This window comes from Drosophila virilis, chromosome X (genome assembly GCF_030788295.1).
Source record: "Drosophila virilis strain 15010-1051.87 chromosome X, Dvir_AGI_RSII-ME, whole genome shotgun sequence".
NCBI lineage: Eukaryota > Metazoa > Arthropoda > Insecta > Diptera > Drosophilidae > Drosophila > Drosophila virilis.
Window position 1 is genome coordinate 1,982,722 of NC_091543.1, and position 23,623 is coordinate 2,006,344.

A 23,623-nucleotide genomic window follows, 5' to 3' on the forward strand; every position below is an offset into this window, starting at 1 on the left:
TGCGAGTGTGCGAGTGTGTGTTAAATGAAATAATTAAGCGGCGCATTTTTGTGCGTGCCATAAAAATGGAAATGGATTGGCCGTAGCTGCAGCTGAGGCAGCGGCGGAGGCTGTGCTGTGCATCTCTGCGGATCTATGGTCTTGTCAAGAGTTTCACTTGGCGTGCTCGCGACTGCGCCCCGCTGTGCTCGCTGCGTAGGTTACAAACGTCGAATGCAGCCATGCCGCCAAATGTGGCATGTTGCTCCACTCAAGCCCCACACACTCGCCCGCACCTAATCAAAATGCAGCGCATCGAATTATGCGAATGTGCTGTGCCCAGAGTTGGGGTTCAATAAACCAATGTAGAAGAGTAGAAACAAATTGCACAGTTCGCAAGTCTTGACTCCTAGCTAAAATGAATCCCAGCTCTGGGTACTAGCCCAGACGAGGGCTGGAAGGGTAAAGTTCTTGAAGTTCTTACTGCTAAGACGAGCCCCAAATGGCATAAGTCTAGGCATGATTCCGAGAGCATGAACTAGTGTCAAGGCTAGCTCAACTGGAGCTCGGCCTTCGCTTGTTGGAGCTTGCCCTTTCATGAATGGGGGAACATCAAGAGTCTGTTTGTTGGGTCGCTTGCTTGGCGCACTGCTTTGGCGCACAGTTCCATATGTTCATATGTCACGTGGCTGACATTCCTACAGGGTAAACGCTACGTAAAACATAAATTATAGACTTAATGTGCCAAGGGACTGCGAACTGGGAGCTGGCTGCGGTCCGAACTATGCCAAGAATCTGGCACGAAAATCAATTTAACAGCAACAAAGTCGAAAACTAGAAACTCGCTCTAACACACACACACACGTAGATACACACACCTGTGCCAGTTGGAGCTAAACATTTGTGCAGGTGCGGTTCAGAGTTTTGTATCAAATGCTTCGTCTCAGAAAACACAGATTTATGACACATCACACGCTCACACACACACACACTTGCTCACACACCCAATGTACACACACGCTCACACTGTAAATGCGCTTAACAACGAAATTGTAAGGAAATTTTTAGCGCATTTGGTCATGGTAAAAGCGACAGGTTTGAAAATGCATACAAAAATCTCTAAAAAAAAATCAAGTAAATCGAAAGACTCAGGCAACGAACTTGGTGACAAATATAAAAGACTTGAACAACGAACTTTGTTTGGCCAGCACATCTTAACTGGCTACACCTAACCAGATTAAAGGCAGTCAGCAGCCAAAGAGAGGGAAATGTATGAGGGGGGGGGGGGGGGGGGGGGGGGGGGGTTGAAAGACATTTCCCAACTGAAAACCTTGAACCTGGGCAATGTGTTGCTTTGCCAGGTCAGTCGACGGAGTCAGTTGGAGTTCAAAGTGCTTAGCATCAGGCCACGCCCTCATTTGCATTTTAAACGAAATGTGAGCTGGAACTGGTTCACAATGAATTATACATATATTCAGAATGTAGAAATAATATACATTTGATTTATGTTCAGTCTAAGAAAAGCTCACGAGACTGCTGCAAGTAAAGATGTTGGGACTTGGTATATTTGGCAAGTCTGTGAACTAGTTCAAACTGGCTCAATTGATCAATTTCGAACCTAGCTACGGCTAATAGTGAAGATATATTATTTATAGATCGAATTTGAACAAACATTTCGACTGTGAACTTTTTCGTAGCTGGAGAATCTTAGCATATGATGAGATAAATAATGTGTCATACTTATAAATAGTTATTAATTGCAGAAAAAAATATTGCGCTTTAATAACTTTAAAAGTTCAACGCGTTTTTAACGTTTTTTTTTCAAGTGAACTTTTCTCGTTTTGATTTGGCATTCTTTGGATTCTTGTATTTTTCATTTTTTGTTCACACTCAATTTGCAAATGTTGCACAGCTGCCGCTCATTGATTACACATGAAAACCTCCATTAAATTGTTTCTATTCTACGTGCTGTGCTTGTTGCTGTTGTAGCATAGACATCGACAGCGACATCGACATCGACATCGACATCCACATCGACAGCGGCTGCAGGCAAGCGCTCGGGCAGCGACGTCTTAGCATTGGAATGCGGTCGAACTCGACTCGTTGCCAAGCCAAGATTTGTTATTTGTCGTAGAGCCCAAAAGAGAGCCGGTGTTTGTGTGCGTGAAACAGCTACATAGAGAGAGAGAGAGAGAGAGAGAGAGAGAGAGAGAGAGAGAGCGAGGGGGAGCGAGACTGACTCACTGACTGACTGACTAACTGGTTGAATGAGTGAATGAATGAGCGGTAGCTGCCACATTGATCACGGGGCCCGTCTCACAGTTACTAGGTGCGCGCTTTTATACCCTGGAAGGGCATGAGGGTTTTCGTGCTATTGTATGCAACAGGCAGAAGAAGCTAAGCTAATCTAACCTTCTCTTTCCGATGGTTTATCTGTCTCAAGACTTGGAATTGAAAATCTATATTCTCTTTTAAGCATAGCTCGAGAATTTTATGTAATATAATATACTTATAATGAATAATGAATAATAAATAATTAATAAAATAATAATAATCTGAAAAACCTTTGACCCAAATATTGTACAAAAATTAGTTCGGAAACACTTTTTCACAATCTCTTTGCCATAAATAGCGTGGACCTAAGGCTAAAAGAAGCACAGTTGTTTTTTATATGCACAGAAGGAAGCTGCAAAGACTGTAATCGCAGCATGGCGCTGGGGCCAGGGTATCTGCAAGTCGTTTGCGAGAGCACGCTTGCTTGTTTTATCTTTTTAAATGCGGCGCGCTAAACGAGTTGTCTCTCGCAACACCAACCCTCCACACCCCCTACCGCACACACACACGCACACACCCGCCTTTGTATTGACTTTGTCAATTCGTAAGCACTTGTCCAGCCATTTAGCACGAATTTGTTTGGCCTACACCAAAAGCGAAGCTCATGCCAAACCCAAGCCCAAGCCCAAACCCAAAGCCAAACCCAAAGCCAAAACCAAATCCCAAGCCAAATTCAGTGCGAGTGCGCGCATTTCTTTGGCACATGCATTAAAATTACAGCAACAACAGCAGCAGCAGCTTTTCTTGCTGTTGTTGTAGCTTGTCAGTTTTTTTTTTTTTTTTGGGCATAAATATTTATGTTAAAGGCTTTTGCCGCTAAACAGGTGAAAGTTTGTCTCGCCAATGGTAATCAGCCACCGAGCAACAATCACAACAAACAACAACAACAAAATGTGTGTGTGCGTGTGTGTGTGTCTCGCTTTTGGCCATGGCTGCTTAATATTCTTGAGCAGCATTTTTTTTTTGGGCGGCCGCATTTTTCATATTATTTATTTATGAATTTTGCGAACAATTTCCAAATTTAAAGCCGAATTCGCTTCTTTTGGCGCTTTGTTCATCAAATCAATTTTATTCAAATGTTTTTGTTCTTCTTCTAAGCTTTTAATTAGTTTTTTTTTGTTTTTTTTTTTTTTGCATCTGGGCCAAATGCTCAATTCTGAAACGAACTGAAGGTGAAAGCAAATTCTAAAAAAAAAAAAAACTGTGTGGAAAGTTATCTCTAGAAGCGGAATTGATAAACGGATTTGTCTTGAGCTTGATAAATATGTAAATTTGGGGATTTTGTCAAACTAATATAATACAAGAAAATAAGTAATAGTGTTATAAATATTTCCACAGAATTGGAAAAGACTCACAAGAGACTTGCGTTCAAGAATATGAAAACCTAAATATGCCTTATTTGAGTTCCAAAACTTTTATAATTATCGCACTTTAAACATCGAAGTTAATCAAAAATTGCCAATTGTAGAAAGAAGCTAGAAAATGCTTCCCTCATTCATTCGCTTCATAGATATCAGATCGATTCCAGTACAAAAAAGAATATTTCTATGGCAACTTGTCGCTGCTTATAGGATATCTTGTAGTTGAGCACTCTTACGCTGCAGCAGCACGAGTTTGTTTTTGCGCTAATCGATAACCTGTCGAGTTGCCAAGCGATCGATAAAAATCGTTATCGAAATTCTGTTTTTTGAGCAAATCTTGTAGGTTTTAACGGCCAGAGTCAACAAAATTTGACATGTAGCTGCTGGAATAGTATAAACAAACTATGTATCTTACATTGATGTAGACGTAGGTGCAGGGTATCACCTTCTTACTTCTCATACCCTTGCCCAGACTATTCTATGTGTAAGGCACACAAAGGACAAGATAAACTTACCAGCCCATAAAGTATATAAGTATATTCTTGATCAGCATGAACAGCCAAGTCGAGATATCTGAACCATGCTCGGCATTAACTATTTTCCCTGTGCTTCTTAGATATGGGCATTAGAGCATTATTAAAGGTAGCTCTTCTTTCGCGCCTCTACAGGTTTTGACTGGATCTGGAATGCCCATTTATACATAACCAGATGCAACTTTGATCGTCTGACCTTTTGGATCGCGGTGCCGCTGGCTAAACAATTGTTGCTGTCAAAACGTATGAACTTTGCCGTTGCGTTTAATTGCATTTCTAAAGAAGAAAAAAAAAAACAACAACAACAACAACAAAAAAATATAAATAATAATTGTAATAATAAGCTGGAAAGCAAAGTTGAAGAGAAAAGAAAAAAAAACTTACTTTCATTCAATGAGCGCAGGCAGTGCACGGCCTTCAGCCGTCAGCACCGCTCCCCGCAAGCCCCCTCCTAAACGTTGACAACTTTGTCTCCTGTCACACAAGCACACAAGCACACACACACACCTGCGAGTGACAATGACAATCACCTGTGTGTGTGGGGTGAAGGGAGGCGAGCGAGGTTTTTGATAAGCCAAAGGCAGCGACTTTTTGTTTTATAGAGAGGCGAAATAATTACGTGCATTTTTTATGGTCTGATGTTTTTTTTTTTTTTTTGTGGCTGTGTGAATCAATGTCTTGACTAATCAAATGTTTTTTTTTTTATTTATTTTTATTTACAGCAATGCATCAGCCGGCAGCTTGAAGTTTTGCCAGCCCCACAATTCCCCTGTACTTGCTCCCGCTCAGCGCTTGGAGAAGAAAGACAAATTATTAATAATTGCAAATAGTTGGCTGGAAAAGTTGGAGCTGATCAACTGAACGCATACGGTCGGGTTAGAGCCAAGTTGGACGCGATGGACTGGGCCGAAGGGGATCTGGTTTGGTTCGATCCGGGCGTGGGTCATCCCATACCCGGTGAGATTCAGGAGGTGCATCGCGCAGCGCAAGTGATTGTCGTCCAGGCCATGATCAAGGGCAAGGTGAGTGCTAACTTTTGGCAGTCAGTGTTTCGATTGCGGACCTAAGAATAAATGTTGGATAGTTGAAAGCTAAGGGAAAGCGAAAGGCACATAAAAGCAGAGTATACGCTGGTCGAGAAAATCTTGTCTTTGGCACTAACTTTTGGCAGTCAGTGTTTCAATTGCGGACTAAAGAAAATTACACGAAAGCATTTAAAGACTAAAATAAATGTTGGATAATGGAAAGCTAAGGGTAAGAGAAAAGCACAGTCATCAACACAGGGTATCTCTTGGTTGAGCATACCTTCTTGTTTTGGCACTCGTCAAGGGCCGCTTTAGCCAACAGCTTTTTTATGACAGCTTTTCACTATTTTCACCTGTCAGCGAAAAGAAATAGATGACAATGCGGCAACTGGGCAAATCGCTTTTGTTTTTGGCAGTTAGCAGCACTTGGCATTCATCGCATGCCACTGGCAACTGGCCACTTGGGTACTTGGGCAATGGCCACTTGCCACTTGGCAGGCAACTGTTGGCCAATTTCATGCTCCAACGGAAGTGTTTTGTATGCTGCACCGATCTCTGGCAGTCGCCGGCTCTCTAATTGCCCAGCGCCGGCAGCGACTTCTGCTCGACTCCGTTTCCTTTTTCCTTTGCAATTAAGCCTGCCAGTCAGCAGCAACAAGAGTCGCGCGGCCCGAGGCTTTAGCTAATAACTGGTAACAGTTACCGATGCCGTTGCCGCTGCCAGTTGCCAGTTTCAGTTGCAATTGCAGTTGTTGCCCCCTAAGCGCCAGCTATGAAATCAAGAATACAAATCCCCAAACTGGCTCGCACGCTTCTACTTGTCGCTTCAAAAAAGTGCTAAACTCAGCTTTAAATAGCTGAATTGGTGCATCAGCCAACATACTGCTTTGGGCAACAAATGTTAATGTTAAAAAGCCAAAAAGAATAGCTGAAATCCATTTAAAAAACAGCCATAGTTGGCAGGCACCTGCATATGTCAGCAGTCTGGCTGCTGACCTCTGCCCGTAGCTAAATTTAGCCAGAAAAAAGCTGAAATGGTCAACACTGCTCGCAACCAGTATTCTGCGTATCCTGTTCAATTCAATCGTCGCATCGTCAGACCAATTGTTGGCCAGTTAGCCAGAAGAAAAAAACGTTTCAGTTGGGTAACATGAACTGGGGCATGCGCCTGCGAAGGCTTGAGCGGCAATTAGCTGTGCGAGAGGAGCTTTGAAAGCGCCTGAGAGCTTTAAGAGAACTTAATTGTGCTTACATTGAAGTAATTACGATTGGTCTTAGCTTAGCTGCATCATGTGATTAAATGTCCTGACTTAGAGTATACAGCTCTTACAGCTATCTAGCAAATTAATCTGCACTTTGAAGATAAGTTGGTAAATGATTATTTGATTGGATTAAAGGTCAAGTTAGCTTGGCACTAAAATTTTGATTGGTGTATTAATTTCGGGCAATAATAATCGATACGCTGCACGCGTTGCTGCAGCGGATTTGAAAGACCAAGAATTCAAGACTTGAACTGTTTCTGGCTTGGCTCGGAGAAAGTGGCGCTCTCTCGAGAGGCAGAGAGAGTTGTTCTTCTCTTAATTGAATTGAGATCACAAAGATCGGGCAGAGCGAGATCAAAGTCAAACACATGCGACAGGTTTCTCTTGCGCAAGTCTTGTCTGGCCGTTTCCCGTTGTTCTCTCGTTCTCCAAAACTGGCTGCCCGTCTGCCGGGAGGAGTGTCATCTTTGTGCCGCGTGCTACCCCCACTTACGGTCGAAATAGAAACAGAAACGTGTTTCAATCGATTGCCTTAAGAAAACGTTTAGGCGCTTGAGCAGAGGGGACTAGGGGTAGGGGCAAACGCATACTGGGGGAAAACTGTGGCAATGTGGTGGCTATTGGCCCAGCTCCGCTTGACTCCTTTCAGTTGCATTCGAGACGGCGGCCAATAACGTCTCCGGCGCCATTGTTGTTTTTGGTTAACGTCCGGTTTTTCTCGCATCGAATCTCGGTTCTTGGTGTTCGGCTAGTACCGTTAGATGCGGATCGTACGCTTCCATCTGGAGCCGTGGCAGCGGGGCAGCGGCTGCGGCTCAGTGACGCCCAGTCCGGCGCAGTCGCCATCGCTGGCTCTGCTATCGCCGCACGTGCTGCGCCGCCAGCGCCCGGCTAGTCTCGAGGATCTGGACGAAATCTTTGCCCAGCAGTCGCCACAGCAACAGCAGCAGCTGCTGCTGCGTCGCCAGCGTCGCCTCAAGTGCCGCTATCCTCAGGTGGTCAAGCGGCTCTCGACGCTCTGTAGCGATGTGATAGCCCGCCATGTAAGCCGCAAACCCAATAAATCCCTGTCATAAATTGTCGATATTCTCATAAAAATCGATTGGATCCTACTCTCAGCATTTATCTTCAGCCGGACTTATTCAAATATAATTCAAGCTGAAAGACCAGTTAGGGTAGACTTCCTCTATGGAAAATATGGAAGATGGAATTGAAGCTGGCTTCTATTGAGTGTGTTTTTGTTGACTGTCTTCTTGGGCGGTGCTTTAGACATCAGGTTAGCTACAGACGGCAGACAACTTTTTCGAAGACTGAACATTCTCTTCCCTAATGCCCGTGATGGCTTGATGAGTTAGCAAAAGCTTTCCTTCCTTCCTTACGATAGATTGACGTCTCTTAGGCCCGCAATCCGAACACAATTTAAACCAATAAATTGAACTGAACTAATTGAATCTCTTTTGGATGACAGGCACAAACGTTTGCCCTGCAGCCAGGCGAGGGCAGCCTACGAGCGCGTCAGGATCTGGGCAGCAGCGGAGTAGAGGACATGACCCTGCTGGACGATCTGCACGAGGCGTCGCTGTTGTGGAATCTGCGACTGCGCTACGACAAGGGTCTCATTTATACGTTCGCGGGCAGCATACTGATCGCGGTCAATCCCTACAAGATGTTCCCTGACGCCTACGGCCTGGAGGTGGCCAAGCAGTACGCGGGCCGCCCGCTGGGCGCCCTGCCACCGCATCTGTTTGCCATTGGAGCGGCGGCGCATGCCGCCCTGCCCTCGCCCCAGGTGGTCGTCATATCGGGCGAATCGGGCTCCGGCAAGACGGAGTCCACAAAGCTTGTCATGCAGTATCTAGCGGCGGTGGTGCCCGGCGGTGGCAGCGCCTCGGCTGTCATCACGGAGCAAATATTGGAGGCGGCGCCGCTGCTGGAGGCGTTCGGCAATGCACGGACCGCACGCAACGACAACAGCTCCCGGTTCGGCAAGTATCTGGAGGTGTACTTCAAGAGCGGCGCCATTGTCGGCGCCAAGATAACCCAATATCTGCTGGAGAAGTCGCGCATTGTCACGCAGGCGCCCGGCGAACGCAACTATCATGTCTTCTACGAGATGCTCGGCGGTCTCAGCGAATCGGAGCGCGCCAAATACGGTCTTCTCGAGGCGGACAAGTACTTTTATTTGAATCAGGGCGCCACCGACTGTGCCAGCGGACGGGTCGATTGGGCCTCCCTGCTCAGTGCCATGCAGGTGCTCGGCGTCACCGAGGGCGAACGTGAGGGCATTGTCCGTGTGCTGGCGGCTGTGCTGCATCTGGGCAACGTTTACTTTCATCGCCGGCAGCTGCGTCATGGCCAGGAGGGCGTCGAGATTGGCTCCGATGCCGAAATCAAATGGGCCGCCCATTTGCTGCACATTAGCGCCGAGGGCATGCATCGTGCTCTGACCAGCCGGACGACCGAGGCGCGTGCCGAACGCCTGCACACGCCGCTCGGCATTGACCAAGCGCTGGATGCCCGCGATGCCTTTGCCAAGGCCCTGTATGCGGGCCTCTTCAATTGGCTTGTTTCGCGTATCAATTCGATTGTGCAGAAAGGCGGCACCCATGACGCCCATCGCATAAGCATACTGGACATCTTTGGCTTCGAGGATCTGGCCGAGAACAGCTTCGAGCAGCTGTGCATCAATTATGCCAATGAGAATCTGCAGCTGTACTTCAACAAGCATGTCTTCAAGCTCGAGCAGGCCGAGTACGCGCGCGAACGGCTCGACTGGACGCCCCTCGCCTGGGACGACAATCTGCCGGTGATCCATCTGCTGGCCAAGAAACCAGTCGGCATTTGCCATCTGCTCGACGACGAGTCCAACTTTCCGCGTGCCACCGATTTGAGTTTCCTCGAGAAATGTCACTATAATCATGCGCTCAGCGAGCTATATGCGCGTCCGCGCATTGGCGCCCAGGAGTTCGGCGTGACCCATTATGCCGGCCAGGTGTGGTATTGTGTGGATGGCTTTCTGGACAAGAATCGCGATGCACTGCGCAGCGATGTGCTCGAGCTGCTGGCCACCAGCCGGCTGCCGCTGGTCAGCGAGCTCACCAAACAGCTGCGCGCCCAACGTGACGCCGGCAAGACCCTGCCCAAGGGCAGCAACGGACGCTTTGTCACCATGAAGCCGCGCACACCGACGGTCGCCGCACGCTTTGCGGACTCACTGCAGCAGCTGTTGCAGTCGATGGGCCGCTGTCATCCGTGGTTTGTGCGCTGCATCAAACCCAATCAAGAGAAGCAGCCGCTGCGCATGGACATGCCCTGTGTGCTGCAGCAGCTACGTTATCTGGGCATGCTAGATACCATACAGATACGCCAACGCGGCTATCCGGTGCGTTTGCGCTTCCAGCATTTCGTCGAGCGATATCGGCATTTGTTGAGCGCGCCGCTGGCACGTGGCACCCCCTATCGCGAACTGTGCCGCCTGCTGCTGGAGGCAATGCCGCGCACCGGCGTCGAGGGACCCGACTATCAGCTGGGCGCCACGCGCGTCTTTCTGCGCGAGGCACTGCATCGCGCACTCGAGAGCGGACGCACCGAACGCCTGCGCCAGGCTGCCGTCCATATACAGCGGCATGTGCGCGGCATGCTCGTCCGCCGACAGCTGGCCCGACGCCAGACGGCGGCCACACGGCTGCAGGCACGCTGGCGCGGCCAACGGCAGCAGCAGCGTTACGAGCAGCTGCGTCGCGGTGTGCGCACCGCCCAGCGGCTGTGGCGCGGCAAGCTGGCGCGACGGCGTGTGCAGCAGCTGCGCTCCGATCATCGGCGGCGCCAGGAGGCGCGCGAGGCGGCGCAGCGGGCTCGCGAGGCACGCGAGGCCAAGCAGGCGGTGCTGGAGCGCAGCCAGCTGAGCTATCTGGACATACCCGCCGAGCTGGCGTTCATCTATTCGAAGCTGCAGGGCTGGCAGCCGCCGCACAGCGATCGTCATCTGGTCAAGGTGCTGGGTACGGTGCCCGGTCCGCCCGCTGCCAGCGCTCAGCTGCCGCCGGATCTGGCCCAATTCAGCTTTGGCAAATTCAGCAGCGTCTATTGCAACGGGCTGCGGCTGCAGCCGCGTCGTGAACCCATAACGGCGCCTCTGCTGACACGCGCCGCTTCGCGCGATCAGGACTTTCAGGATGCGCTGGCCGTCTTCAAGCTCATTCTACGCTGGAGCAACGACAAGGCGCTGGAGGGCGAGGGCGCCAAGGAGAAGCTGCTATCCGACTATATTGTACACAAGGCACTCAGCTCGCGCGGCCTGCGCGACGAGATTCTCGTCCAGCTGTGCAATCAGCTGCACGGCGCCGAACCGGCGCTGGCCACGCGCCTCTGGCAACTGTTGGGACAGTGTCTGTGCTGCTTCCAGCCGAGTCCGGCTTTCAGCAAGTATCTGCTCAAGTTTGTCACGGACGAGGCGCCGGCGCCGGCCACGCGGCATCTGCTGCAGCGCCAGCTGTTGCGTCAGCAGAGCAGCTCGTCTGGCGCCGCCGCTTCGTGCCGCAGCTTTGTGCCCGCCTGGCTGGAGTGGCGCGCCTGGGCGCGTGGCTGCGACATGGCCCTGCCGCTGACGCTGCCCGATGAGGCCAGCCAAACGGTGGCTGTGGATTCGTGGACCAGTTGCGAGGAGGCGGCCGCTTTGGCTGTTTCCACGCTGGGCGTGGCCAGTCGCGGCTGGACTTTGGTGCTAGACGATGGCCAGCAGCTGACGGACAGCTGCGGTCTGGATTATGTCATGGATCTGATTGCCGAGAAGGAGCTGTGTCCCGCCTTTCCGGCGCCGCGCAGCGATCTGCTGCGCTCCGGCGCCAAGTTTACGCGCACCAGCCTGCCCGAGGCCGTCAAGCGGCCGGGCGTGCCACCGCCAGCGCCGCCCACAAACGTAGCCGCTGCCAGCAAGCGAGAGAGGGAACGGGAGCGAGAGAGGGAGCGGGATTTGGAGCCGGAGCCAGCACAACCGCAACGACGCAGCAGTCGGGAGCTGCTGTCGCGCAGCTCAGCGTTGAACGAACGCTACTTTGAACGAACCGAGGAGCCCATCACACCGCATCTGCTGCCTGGGGCGCAGTCCAAGTCGCGCTCCAAGTCGCTGGACGATCTGCTCGCTGGGGACATGGGCAGCCAGCAATTGCCGCTGCCCGACAGTGATTCGCAGGAGTCGCCGCTGCATACGCTCGCCTTGGGTCTGTCCGAGAGTAGACTGAACGATCGCTATCATTCCGCGGAGCGTCTGGCGCCGATGGGCAAGGAGTCGGCGCCGCGCTATCAGAAATCGCAGCATGCCGGACGGCGTTCGCATGCTGCTTCGCACGGCTCCGCGCACTCGAGTAAATACAATATGGACAAGTCGGAATATGCGACACGCTCCTCGGCCATGTCGGACACTAGCGAGGCACCATCGCTGGCCTCCCATGTGCGGCGCGTGCGCGTGCCATCGCAGGCCTCCGACGTGGATCAGTTCCTGGATGATTTATTTAGCCCCGTGCTAGATGGCTCACTGGACGAGCTCTCCGATGCCCGTTCCCTGGCCGCCAGCATACGAGGAGGCGCCCAGAGAGTTCTTCAAGCTGAGAATCTGGATCAGTTTGTGGATGAGTTGTTGCCTTTGGACGAGGCACTCGATACGCTCGGCTCGCATCAACAGCTGGTCGTCTGCATCAAGGGCGGTGGCAGTACGGAGCACAGCCAAGCTGGCGCCGCTGCCGCCGATCCGCTGCTGCATCAGCTCATCCAGCTGCCCGGCGGCGAGACGGATGCTGCGCCTGCTGCCCTCTACCAGCAGCAGGTGCAGCGCGCCTTCCTTCAGTCGGCCATGGCACAGAATTTACAGATACAGCAGCAACTACTCGCCCAGAACCAGGCACTGCAAACACTGCTCAGCCAGCAGGCCAGCGCCAACAACAACAATAGCAATGGGAACGGCAGCAATAGCAGCGGCTCACCGCCGGCTGCTATTATTGGCAGCATCTCGCCGCCGCCGGCTCAGTCGCCGCTGCGCTTGAAGACGACGACCATGATGACGACGACGAGGAGCAGCTCTTTGGTGCTGGAGGCAGCGTCTGGCATGCAGCCACCGGCTCCGCCGCCGCCGCCGCCGATGCCGCCACCGTTGGAGAGCAAGGATCCGTCGGAGACGCGTCACTTCCTGGATCCGTATGGCCGGGCCAAGACGGTGCGCATTGGCAAATGGCGCTGGCCGCCGCCGCAGGGCGAGCCGCAATTCCAAACGGAGGAGGACTTCTTCGCCTTCAAGCTGCGCCAACAGCAGCGCAAGACGACGCCCCAGGCGCAGCACAGCGCCGGCAGCGCTGCCGCAGCCATCGAGTGGGAGGAGTTCGAGATTGAGTCCTGCAAGAGTCCGACACCGCCCGTGATGCAGCTCATGCGCAGCAGCATGCGCCTGGAGACAAATGGAGGCGCCGGCCGGGATGTACAGGATGCGGCACAGCTTCAGTTCCAGCAGCAGCAGCAGCAGCAAATGACGACCACGACAACGACCACAATAACGGCCACAAAGCTGGCCAAGAAGAGCTTCGAGATTGGCGCCGATCGACCGCCGCCGGGCAGCGTCGGCAAGCTGAAGCTCAGCTCGGAGATGCGCCAACGTCTCGAGCAGGTGACCGCCGGGCATTCGGTGCGCTCCACCGTCTCCAATAAGTCAGAGCAGCGTGCGCCCGCCAAGCTGGAGGACACGCGCAAGCTGATGCTTCAGCAGCAGCTGGGCGGGCTCTTTGCCAGCGCCAATGCGCCGGCAGTCGAGTCGCACGGTGCCACAGTTCGCACCCAGATCGAGCGCATGGAGGGAAAATTATCGCCGCCGCCGGCGCCAACTGGCAGCGCCTGGCCGGGTGTGTTGTTGCCGCCGGCGCCTAATGTGCCGGCGCCGCCGCCGCCTATACGTCCGCCCAGCATGGCGCCGCCCGCACCGCCGCCGGCGCCACAAAGTCCACCGGCGCAGCAGCAGCAGCAGCACGGATCACCCGATGCCGAAGAGCCAGAGCCGGACTATCGCAAGGAGCACGTGCCGGCCTTTATACAGCGCCAAGAGCGCGACACCTTTGGTGCAGTGCGTCAGATGCACCATCTCCAGCAACAGCAGCAGCAGTCGCTGCACCATCAGCACCATCTTCAGCAGCAGCAGCAGCAGCAGCATTCGTTGCATCACCAGCAGGAGCAGCACCTGGCCGCCGCTGCTGCCTGGGAACAGGAGCTGCAAACGGAACGGGAGCGCTCACGCAGCCGCAGTCGTTCGCGGGATCGGGAGGATTACTCGGAGTCGGTGTGGGATCGCGCCGAGGTCGAGGGCCCCGCCTCGGGCAGCGGCAGCGAGAAGGAGCGCGAGAAGCGCGAACGCGAACGTGAGCGTCTCTACGAGCTGCGTCAGGTGGAGCGTGAAAAGGAGAGCCACAAGGTCTACCAGCCGGCGCCGCCGCGCGTCATACAGGCCAGCATGGACACCACAGGCAGCAAGCTGAGCCGCGAAAGGGAAAGAGATAGGGAACGAGAAAGGGAACGAGAAAGGGAACGAGAAAGAGATCGAGAGCGGGAGCGGGAGCGGGAACGTGAACGGGATCGAGATCGAGATGCGCTGGCCTCCACGCCGGCCACGTTCCGCACGCACATGGCACAGAAATATGAGCACGAGCGCAAGCGCAAGAGCTCCGCCAGCTCGGCGGGCATGCGTGAGGATCTGCTGGACTCGAGCATGTCGGCCGTAGTTGTGCCGGCTCCGGTACCGCCGCCCGTTACGCCCACATCCGCATCATCTGTGGCAGCAACGGCAGCCGCCGTGACGAGCAGCTCGGCGGCTGGGACGGGCGCCAGCGCCGTCGGTTCGAGCGCCTGCCTCACCTACAATCGGGTGCCATGGAAGCTGCGGGTACGCAAGGAGGTGTTCCAGCCGCACGAGCCCATTGGTCCGCCCGTCGCGCTGGATCTGCTCTTCGCCCAGGTGCTCAGCGATGTGTTCGGCGTGACGCCATGTCTGCGCATCACGCCGCAGGAGAAGAATGCCGCACTGAATATGCTCCATGGCCATGGCGTCAGCGTGGACACGTTGGCTGCCCGCGGGCAGCAGGTGCGCGCTTTGGTCAAACGTCATCTGGTGGACATGGCACGCGACTGGCCCCTGTACTTTGCCCGTCTGTTTGCGGTACAGGGCGCTCCGCTCTATCCGGATGTCTCCATCATGGGCGTCTCCCACAGCGGCCTCTATTTAGCAAGGCGCGACGCCGACTATCTGATCGTTGTCCAGGCCATATCCTTTGCCGAGATCCAGAACGCCGTCACTCTGCCCCGGCCCGCCGCCCTCCAGCTCAATTTGCGCAACGGCAAGCATCTGGCCCTACATGCCACACGCGCCGCCGCCATCCAAACGATGATCACCGCCTTTGTCCAGGAGTACCGCAAGGTGAGTTCCAACCACCCACATCCGCATCCCACAGTTTACAGTTCACAGTTCACACTTGACCTCAGTTTACCAAAGGGGGACTTAACGGGGGACTCAATAAACTGCCTTTTACCGTTTTAATTCTCTTTAAGCTTCTCTCTCTTTATTTATTTATCTCTTCGTTTCGCATGCTTCCCGAGTCTGATTTCTATTAAACGGTTATCATCATTTGCATGTGGGCGCTTTTGAATACGGGAGAGCTTTAAGCTATCGCCATTAATTGAATTAAACTTTAAGAGAAAGCAATGTTTTAAGTTCTTAAAGTATTTTGTACTAGAGCGCTTTAAGCTATTGCCATTAATTGAATTAAACTTTAAGAGAAAGCAAAGGTTTAATTCAGTTCTTAAAGTATTTTGTATCAACTTAAAGCTCACTTAACCAATGGGCAACATCATTGCAAAATGGGTAAATGTAAATGTATGCGATAAAAAGGAGCAAGCAAGCCAACTTTTGCTTCCTTCAACGAGTTCTACCTTAAATGCTGAGTCTTTTCTGGTATAGTTTTTACAATAATTCCGAAAGCTCACCTGTGCTCGTGAGCAAAGTTCATGCCTTATGAATCCTTTTACGAATCGCTGTCTATTTTTAATTTCTCAGCCAATTTTTGCCCCCCTCAATGAGTTCTAACTTAAATTCAGAGTCTCTTCTGGCGCAGCTTATACATTATCTCCGAAGGCTTACATTTACTCGTGACCTTCATAGCAACGCTCCTGCCTCATGAATCCTTTTACGAATCGCTGTCTATTTTTATTTTCTCTGCCAACTTCGCCGCGCACCCTTGCGCGCTTCTTGCTGTTTGGCAATGCAGTCGCATAGTTGCACGCGTGGTTCAAGCTCAGTGGGTCTCAGTCTGTCAGTGTGACCATATACGTGTTAGACGAGCTGTCCAGCAAGTGATACTCGTTTCGGCACAACTCGACTGCGATTCACATTCACATTCGCATTCACATTCATATTCGCATTCATGCGATGCGGTGCATTCATTTATCAGTTGGCAGCTTTTTCTGCTTTTCTGCTTTTCTTTGAATGCATCTCTTAAGTTATTTTAATTTAATTCAGTTTTATGCGTGAAAACTGGTCGAATGCCAAACTTGGCTCAAAACCCGAACCTGCCCGAGAGCTGGGCCGAACGAAACAGTTAGCCACACACACACACACACACACACACACACACACACACACATACACTCACAGGTGGGTTGAAAAACCACTTTGTTGGTGCGCTACTCGTTTCTGGGTGTTGCTTCTCTTAAGCAGTGCTGCCAATTCAGCTATTTTCTAGCCAAATTTGGCCACCTTAACCTTAACCAGCCAATTTTTCTGGCTATGTTTCTTCTCTTAAGCTGTGTTGCCGATTTAGCCATTTTCTAGCTGAATTTGACTACTTTGAGAGTTTAGTAGCCCGAAACAGTAACATTTTTATGTGAGTTAACTTTTTTTCGGACTCTATAAAGCCGATTAATAGCCAAATAACGGTTGCTTTAGTTTTTTTTCTTCAGCTATTTTTCACATGGAATTCAGCTACATTTTGTAGGTAACTCTGCTCTTAAGCTTAACGCTCCGCTTGGCCCCGCTGCAGTTTTCACTCACTTCCAGTCGCGCTCTCCCTCTCTCTCCTTCTCTCTCATTCTCTCTCGCCGTGCTCTGGTGTTCTGCTCGGCTGCGAGTGAAATGGTCAGTCGCTTGGCAACTCGCCAGCCGCCTCTTTTGACCAGTCTGCCCAGTTTTCAGTTGCCACAAATGTTCGTTAACGGCATCACGCGGCGCGCGTCTCCACAAATTCCCAATTCTACAGTTGTTTATTTAGTTTTTTTTTTTTTTTTATATATTTCTTTTCGTGCCAATGTTGACCAACTTATTTATTTTTTTTTTCGTGCTGTGCTGTGCTCAGAATGAAATCTTTTTGTTTGGCCACACTCAAAGATAGCTGTTCATGTGCCTGACCCAATAATCGATCGCCGTCTCGAATACAGTTCGATGCAATGGACCACGGCGGCAGAGTTTACTGATCTATACACACAAAAAACGTAAAACATAAAAACAATCAAGCCCAAATATGAACAAAAGTTTTAAATAGTGCGAGAACAAGCTTAATAGCTATTAAAAATTCTACTGAAGCTGTCTTATCTACGCCCTGAGCCCGACTTGTAGTATTTATTTTAGTTTGGCTTCAAAACCATGTTCCTTATATACCTTTTGATATTATAATAAATGTGTCCATATATTCATAGACCGTAATATACCTAATCAAATATTTCTCTTGTCCAATAATTCCTCTATGCAGTTGCTGCAGTTCATATTCATTATCATATTGTAAGATGTGATGAAATTAACCCAAGTATTGCTGTTAAAATGTTGTACGCTGAACAATGCAAGTCCGAAATTGTTTGGGTAATTCGCGCCAACTTCAGACAAAGCCGCTCCAATTGCCAACACACACACGTCTTTGCATTCGCCCTAATTAATTTAGCTTGTCTTGCCTTGATTGCACAAAAGAAAATAGTTTTCGTTTAATTTATTTAAAAACAGCTCTCTTTTCTTATATAAATTAAAAGGGGCTGTTTTAAATTCAATTGAGAAATATTAAAATTTAAATTTGCTATTTGAACCGGCGACCTCTCTTTGTGCAGTCCGACGCGCAGACACCTAAGGCACGCACACACCTAAGGAACTTTTCTTAAGCTTCCACTTGCAGCTCTTCAGCTCCTCCTTTGCTAAGTTTCCCTGATCGTGTTTATGATAAGCACAGCATATGCAAATATTCAAGCCAAGTGAATGGTTGCTCGGTGAACTCCGATCTGAAGATCAATAACCGCAGTTAGCTGCGAATTTCTTAGCATCCTGTTGCCAGTAGCTGACGCATGCATAACTCCAACTGGGAATTTGTTTTGTTTCTTTCTTTTTTTTTTTTGGCACGAAAGTTTGACGGCTTCTCATGTCTCGGGACAGGTGTCAGGCGAACGGGCGAGTGTTTTGAAGTGGCAAATTAAAAATAAATTCAGGTCTGGCAAATTGCAGCGCACGAAAATTGAAAACTGACATTTTCCACTAAGCAAAAAGCGGCTAAAAACTAAAAGAAAAAGGTAGCAAAAAGCAAAAAGAAATAGCCAAAAAGACAACAGCAAAAAAAAAACATCACGTATACGCAGCGTTTTTCCACGAATTCGACAGGCGCGTGTCTGTGTGTGTGTGTGCGTGACTGTGTGTGTGTGTGTAAACAATATAGTTAACATTCATTATGGTCGTGTAGTTTGGCCAGTTCGATCAACAAAATGCAATAACAACTTTCACTGGCACGCGCCGTCGCCGTCGCCGTCGCCGCCGCCGGAATCGCAATATACGGCAATCCGTGGCAACATGTCGCACAGTGTCCGCAGCAGCAAGTCCTGCCAGGCCACGCCCACAGCCCATAGCGGCAGCTCGAAGCATGAACAGCTGACGCCGGGTGGCAGTGTGCCGCACAAGTTCAGCAGCATTGTGAACAAGGTGGAGTCGCTCATCCACAAGATGCACCACGACAAGGTCAACAACTTTAAGCTTCTACAGCAGCAGGGACAGCAGGGCAGGGTCGAGGGATCGGGCCAGGAGGATAGATGTCAGGATCATCGCGAGCAGAGCTGCAACAAGTGCGCCTCGCTGGACTCACTCAACAATCTGACCGATGCGGACAGCGGCGAGGAGCACGAACTGCTCTACACGGACTCGGACGATGCGGAAATTGCGCACATAACGGGCACCACCGCCGCCCAGGTGCACCATCACCAGCAGCAGCAGCAACTGCAGCTGCATCGCCGCAGCGATCTTGATCAGCTGACCAACGAGAGCATCCGGGAGCTCAACGAGCAGTGCTGCGTCTCGCTGGGCGGCGAGCTGAACGCCGCCGGCGCTGCGGGCGGCGGTGCGAGCGGCGGTGGTCTGGATCAGGACTACGACAATGCCTGGAGCGTCGAGGAGGATATTGTGTACAAGTGCTGCAGCGGCTCGGCTTCCACGACAACGGCCAGCGGCAGCCTCTGCGAGGAGTGCTGCTTCGAAGAGCAGCTCAACTACAAGCTGCGGCTCAACCAAAGAGATAACAACAACAACAACAACAATGAGGAGCAGGAGCAGGATGACGAGGATGTTGTTGATGCAACAGCTGTGGATGCAACCATAACAACAACAACAACGACAACAACACAAATGACATCAACTGGCGTTAGTCTGCCCATTCCAATACCCGTGCCCATCGCCGGCTCCGCCTCGACTCTGCTGCTGGGCAACAAGACGCGACGCGTGAGCAACGCGAGCAGCGGCTCCATTAGCCGCATGGAGACCATTCTGGAGGAGCCCACAGAGTCCAAGATATCTGTCAAGGAAATCCTGGCACGTTTCGAGACCATGAACTCCAATGAGGTATGCAGCAGTTCACAATCCCACAAATCTCTGTTTAAGTGCGATGATTCCGGAACTTTCCGAAAGCTTGTAGTTTTCGGGGAAAAGCTTAAAGAAAATCGATAAGAATGTTTACCTTGGATAAAGGTTGAACTATGAAGAAGTTACTTAGACATCTTACAGCTACCTCTCTAAATGAGCTTAAAGGAGACAATATTGTGTAAGGGGAAGGGGAACGAAGTATTCTCCATTTAATTATATGTATTCCCAATTAGGGCGAAAAGCAGAGTCGAAAATAACAAAAGCTGTAGACTTAAACTTTAATATATATATATATATTCTCTGATATATTCCGATATATTCAATCAATTTTAAAATATCGATAAATATCGCTTTGAGACATGATTTTTGTAGCACAACTCGGATACTATTAAAGCTATACACACCAAATTTGGTGTTTAGCTTTGCGTAGAGCTTACACAGATTGTGCATATTTCAATTTTTGGTTAAATCCATCCATCCATTTTTCCTCAGAGTGCACTCTGGCATAACCCCAATTTTGCATGCCATAGTTAAACCCTGAAAAGATCAAAAGGATCGGACTATGAGAACCGAGTTGAACAAGAACTGCAAAGTCATAAAAAGGCTGGTGCGAAATGTGTAGGGTATGTCCTGGCCGGACAACCCCGACTAACGCACTCTTACTGCTGGATGCATGATATTTATTTCACGAGATTGGCATTGGCTTAACTCTGATTCCCAATCAAAGCTCCCTCGCAATAATCACAAATTATGTTGCTCGCGTGCGAAGAAAGCAAATAGAGAGCTCTTTACAGTTGGCGGCGAGTGTTGCCAAAGGCTAACGGTTAGGCTAATCAACACATAATCGCATTATTAGCTTAGCCCAGGCACAATGTCAGACCGAGGGCCAGCAGCAGCAGCGACCCACCTGAGCCATCTGCTTACATCATTCGGCTCGCTCTTCAAACTCATCCCAGCTCTGTGGAGAGCAGCGTCTGTCGCGACTAACAAAAGTGACAAAACTGACCGATCAAAGGTGTCGATTATACAACACGCAACAACAACAATTGTTTCAGCTCTTGGGCTAAAAGGTTTTCGAGTGTGGCCCATAGAAATGCTATTATATATCTACACACACCTAAAAGGTGTCTGTCGAATTAGTTCAACTACAAAATGGTTTACTTTCCAAATGTGAATCAGCTGGTCCTCGAAAAGACGGTCGTCTTCGGCTGATGAAACCAAAAGTAAAGCTGCAAGTTATTTAAGTATATCTAAATCTGTGTCTAGATATATTTATAGATATGCTCAGGGCTATGCTCTGATCGATATCTATATATTGCCATATCTATATATGTATATGGCTTTATATCTATTTATCTGCATATCTATATAACTATCTATATATCTGTATAACTATATATATATATATTTATATCTAAATAGCTGTATGTATATATAAGTATGTATCTATATTTGGGATTTCTTGGGATCATCTGATGGCACTTGAACCGGATCCGATGCTACGCTTCAGATCGAGGGGGTTGTTTAAATGCCGAAAAACTGTGCTCAGTTGGGCACTCATAAAAGCACACAGAAAGAACCGTTGACCCACAAAGATACAAGATACATTTACGTGCGGCTGCAAACGTGAACACATGAGATACTCTCGAACGAGAAGAAGCAGCTGAAGATTGTAATTTAACTGTAATTTGATTTCAATAATTTAATTACATTTCGTGCGTCTTTTATTGTCGGACGCGGGCTCTTTTTTGTTCTCCGCCTCTGTTAAATGGGTTTAATTTCTTTTGGCTGTCATGTATCTGCGGCTCTAAATTGTATCTGACAGCTGGCTGCGTCTCAGGCTCGGGCTCAGGCTGTGTCTGCTTCTGCTTCTGCTGCAGCTGTTTTGTTTCTGGGTCTGGAGCTCACTTTGAGCATAGATTTCAGTGTGTGTGGTGCGCATTAATTTCGAATTTTAATTAGCTCGAGCAAAACGCACATAAAAAAAAAAAAACTACACTTAACAAAAAAAAAAGCAAAACAAATGCTAAAAAGAAAGTTGCTGCTGTTTAGAGGAGAACCCCCTTTTGGCCCCTGTGCTAAAAATAATGAATGTTAAACCCGACTCGCCAGAAATTTTATTCGAAATTAAAGTTTAAAGTTTTTCTCGGTATTGTTCGTAATGTTTTTTTTTTTTCGTTTTGAGCAGTTTGTTTTGCTCGCTTTTCCAGTCGATTCGAATTCGCATACGCAGCCAACTGGAGCAAAGCCGACGCCAGTCTATGCCCCGCCCCACCTTGCCACGCCTCGATCCCTGAGGGGCGCCGCTGGGTCGCAAAAAAAAAACAAGTCATGTGACCCAGTTGCGTGCCCGGTTCTTTAGCGTCCACGTTCTAAATATGTGCACAGAACTCGATCCATAAACCAGCCCCAGTTTCAGTTCCAGCTCCAGCTCCAGTTCGAGGCGCATCCAGCGGTCAGCTGCATCTCGGATTTGTGCAGACCGTTTCTCGATCTGCAATCATTTGGCTTATTTATTGACTGTCAGCTCGTGCTCTGAATTTAGCACAGCAATAAGACCCACGGGAACTGTCAGCCGCAATCGTTAGAATTCACAGATGATATTGAAGAATTGCCATTAATTTGTCAGCCGTCCGTCAACCAGTTGCCAACTTGTCCGCCTCTCTTCTGGAAGGTAGCTTGACCATGTAGCACCATGTAGGATCATCCAATTGCCATGTTTAGCATCATCTGCGCAGCCTCCATGCTCACTTGGCTTATAAGTTGATCCTGCCTGGTCCCCGACTGTTTTTTATACACCTTACTCTCAAGATTCCACTCTAGTTGCTTTGCTCATTTTACTCTGGGTCCTCCATGTTCACTTAAAGCAAGCGCTTCAATTGTCTAACTTACTTTTTAGCCATAAATATTCATGACATGTCCATGCTGTTGGCGTGTTCTTCATGGTCATTTGTGGTACTCGGAAAATACTTAAACTAATCGCCTTTCCTTTCATTACCATGTTGTATCTTCTTCGTGTCCTTCCACTTGCTACGCATGTTAGCTGATTTTTAATGTCCTCCATGTTCACTTGAGAACTATCGACTATTTTTTTGATTTCGTATCTTTGAGATTGTATCACTATATCAAAGAAATAATCGGTTGATAGTTCAATTCTTGCATCAAGGACTCTTTCATCTAATTTATCATTATAATCTATTTATATCGTGCTGGAATCGATCTGTACCTTCCGATCTCTGCCAAGCTAATGAATGAGCGAAGCAGGTATAGATGCAAGTATGTAACTTATATCAACAAAGATATGACATGAAAAAACATGGGGATCTTTACAATAAAGGGAAAGAGGGCGTTTAAATGATTCGTACTAAGCATTATTAATGTATGTGAGTGCTTGTATGTGAGTGTGTGTGTGGGCAGGTGTGTGCATACATGTACGTGTGCGTATCTATATAAGTAGACTCTGTAGTTTTTCATGCTTAGCTAGTAGTGTGTGCTTCTTTTGTGTGTATGTGTGTGTGTGTGTATGTATGTGGTACGGATCCGGACATATATTCATACATGTACGCATGCAGGCATGCATGCATGCATGGTTGCATATATACAAAACAAACATGCACACATGTAAGTACAAGCAGGCATACATATGTATGTACATATATGTGGAAACTTAAAAGATGCCTTAAGTGAGTTGAACAAAGCTGATCGGATGGTAAATGTATAAGTATTGTAATAAATTATACAATATTGTATATATGACTAGTCCTTGTTGAATAACTATACTTCGATTCTACTTCACTTGTGTGTGCCTTCTTTAAATCACATGTTCTCCATGGTTACATGCTACAAGATATGTTGTTTGGTTAGTGATGCTACTCAATCAACAGCTATTCTCTATATATACACTTGTTGCTTATTTTCCTGTTCATCATCTTTACGCGTCCTCCATAGTCACATTAAGCTATGCTCGATGGTCCCATGATTTGTACGATCGTTTCCATGTTCACATTTTAATCAAGCGAGAAGCGTAATCTCCTCGTATGCACTTTACTTTCTTCTTCTACTTCTTTTTCTCTAACTTCATGGTCACTTTGTGTACATTTCATAATTTGTCATTTGTCGGACATGCCTGGTAGTGCCTTGTTGCGTCGCCAGGTGGCGTGTTGGCCTTTATTGCATATTAATGCGTTGATTGAAATTTAAATTGAAATCGAAATGAATATTAATATAA

The 23,623-nt window shown here is 49.1% G+C and overlaps 1 protein-coding gene across 5 annotated transcripts in view; it reads left to right on the forward strand.

Moving 5' to 3' along the window:
* The window catches only part of Myo10A (Myosin 10A), a 32,477-nt gene that overhangs the window by 4,852 nt on the left and 4,002 nt on the right, over positions 1-23,623 (forward strand). The window contains exons 2-4 of one of the 5 annotated variants that reach the window (XM_070210002.1): positions 4,930-5,229; positions 7,256-7,537; positions 7,963-14,940. In XM_070210002.1, the coding sequence (XP_070066103.1) occupies positions 5,104-5,229; positions 7,256-7,537; positions 7,963-14,940 (7,386 nt within the window). In that variant the 5' untranslated portion in view covers positions 4,930-5,103. Of the gene's footprint in view, positions 1-4,929; positions 5,230-7,255; positions 7,538-7,962; positions 14,941-16,679; positions 17,007-17,904; positions 19,375-23,623 lie in introns of those variants that run through there. The other 4 variants (XM_002058149.4, XM_070209976.1, XM_070209988.1 and 1 more) reach the window with 4 other exon arrangements.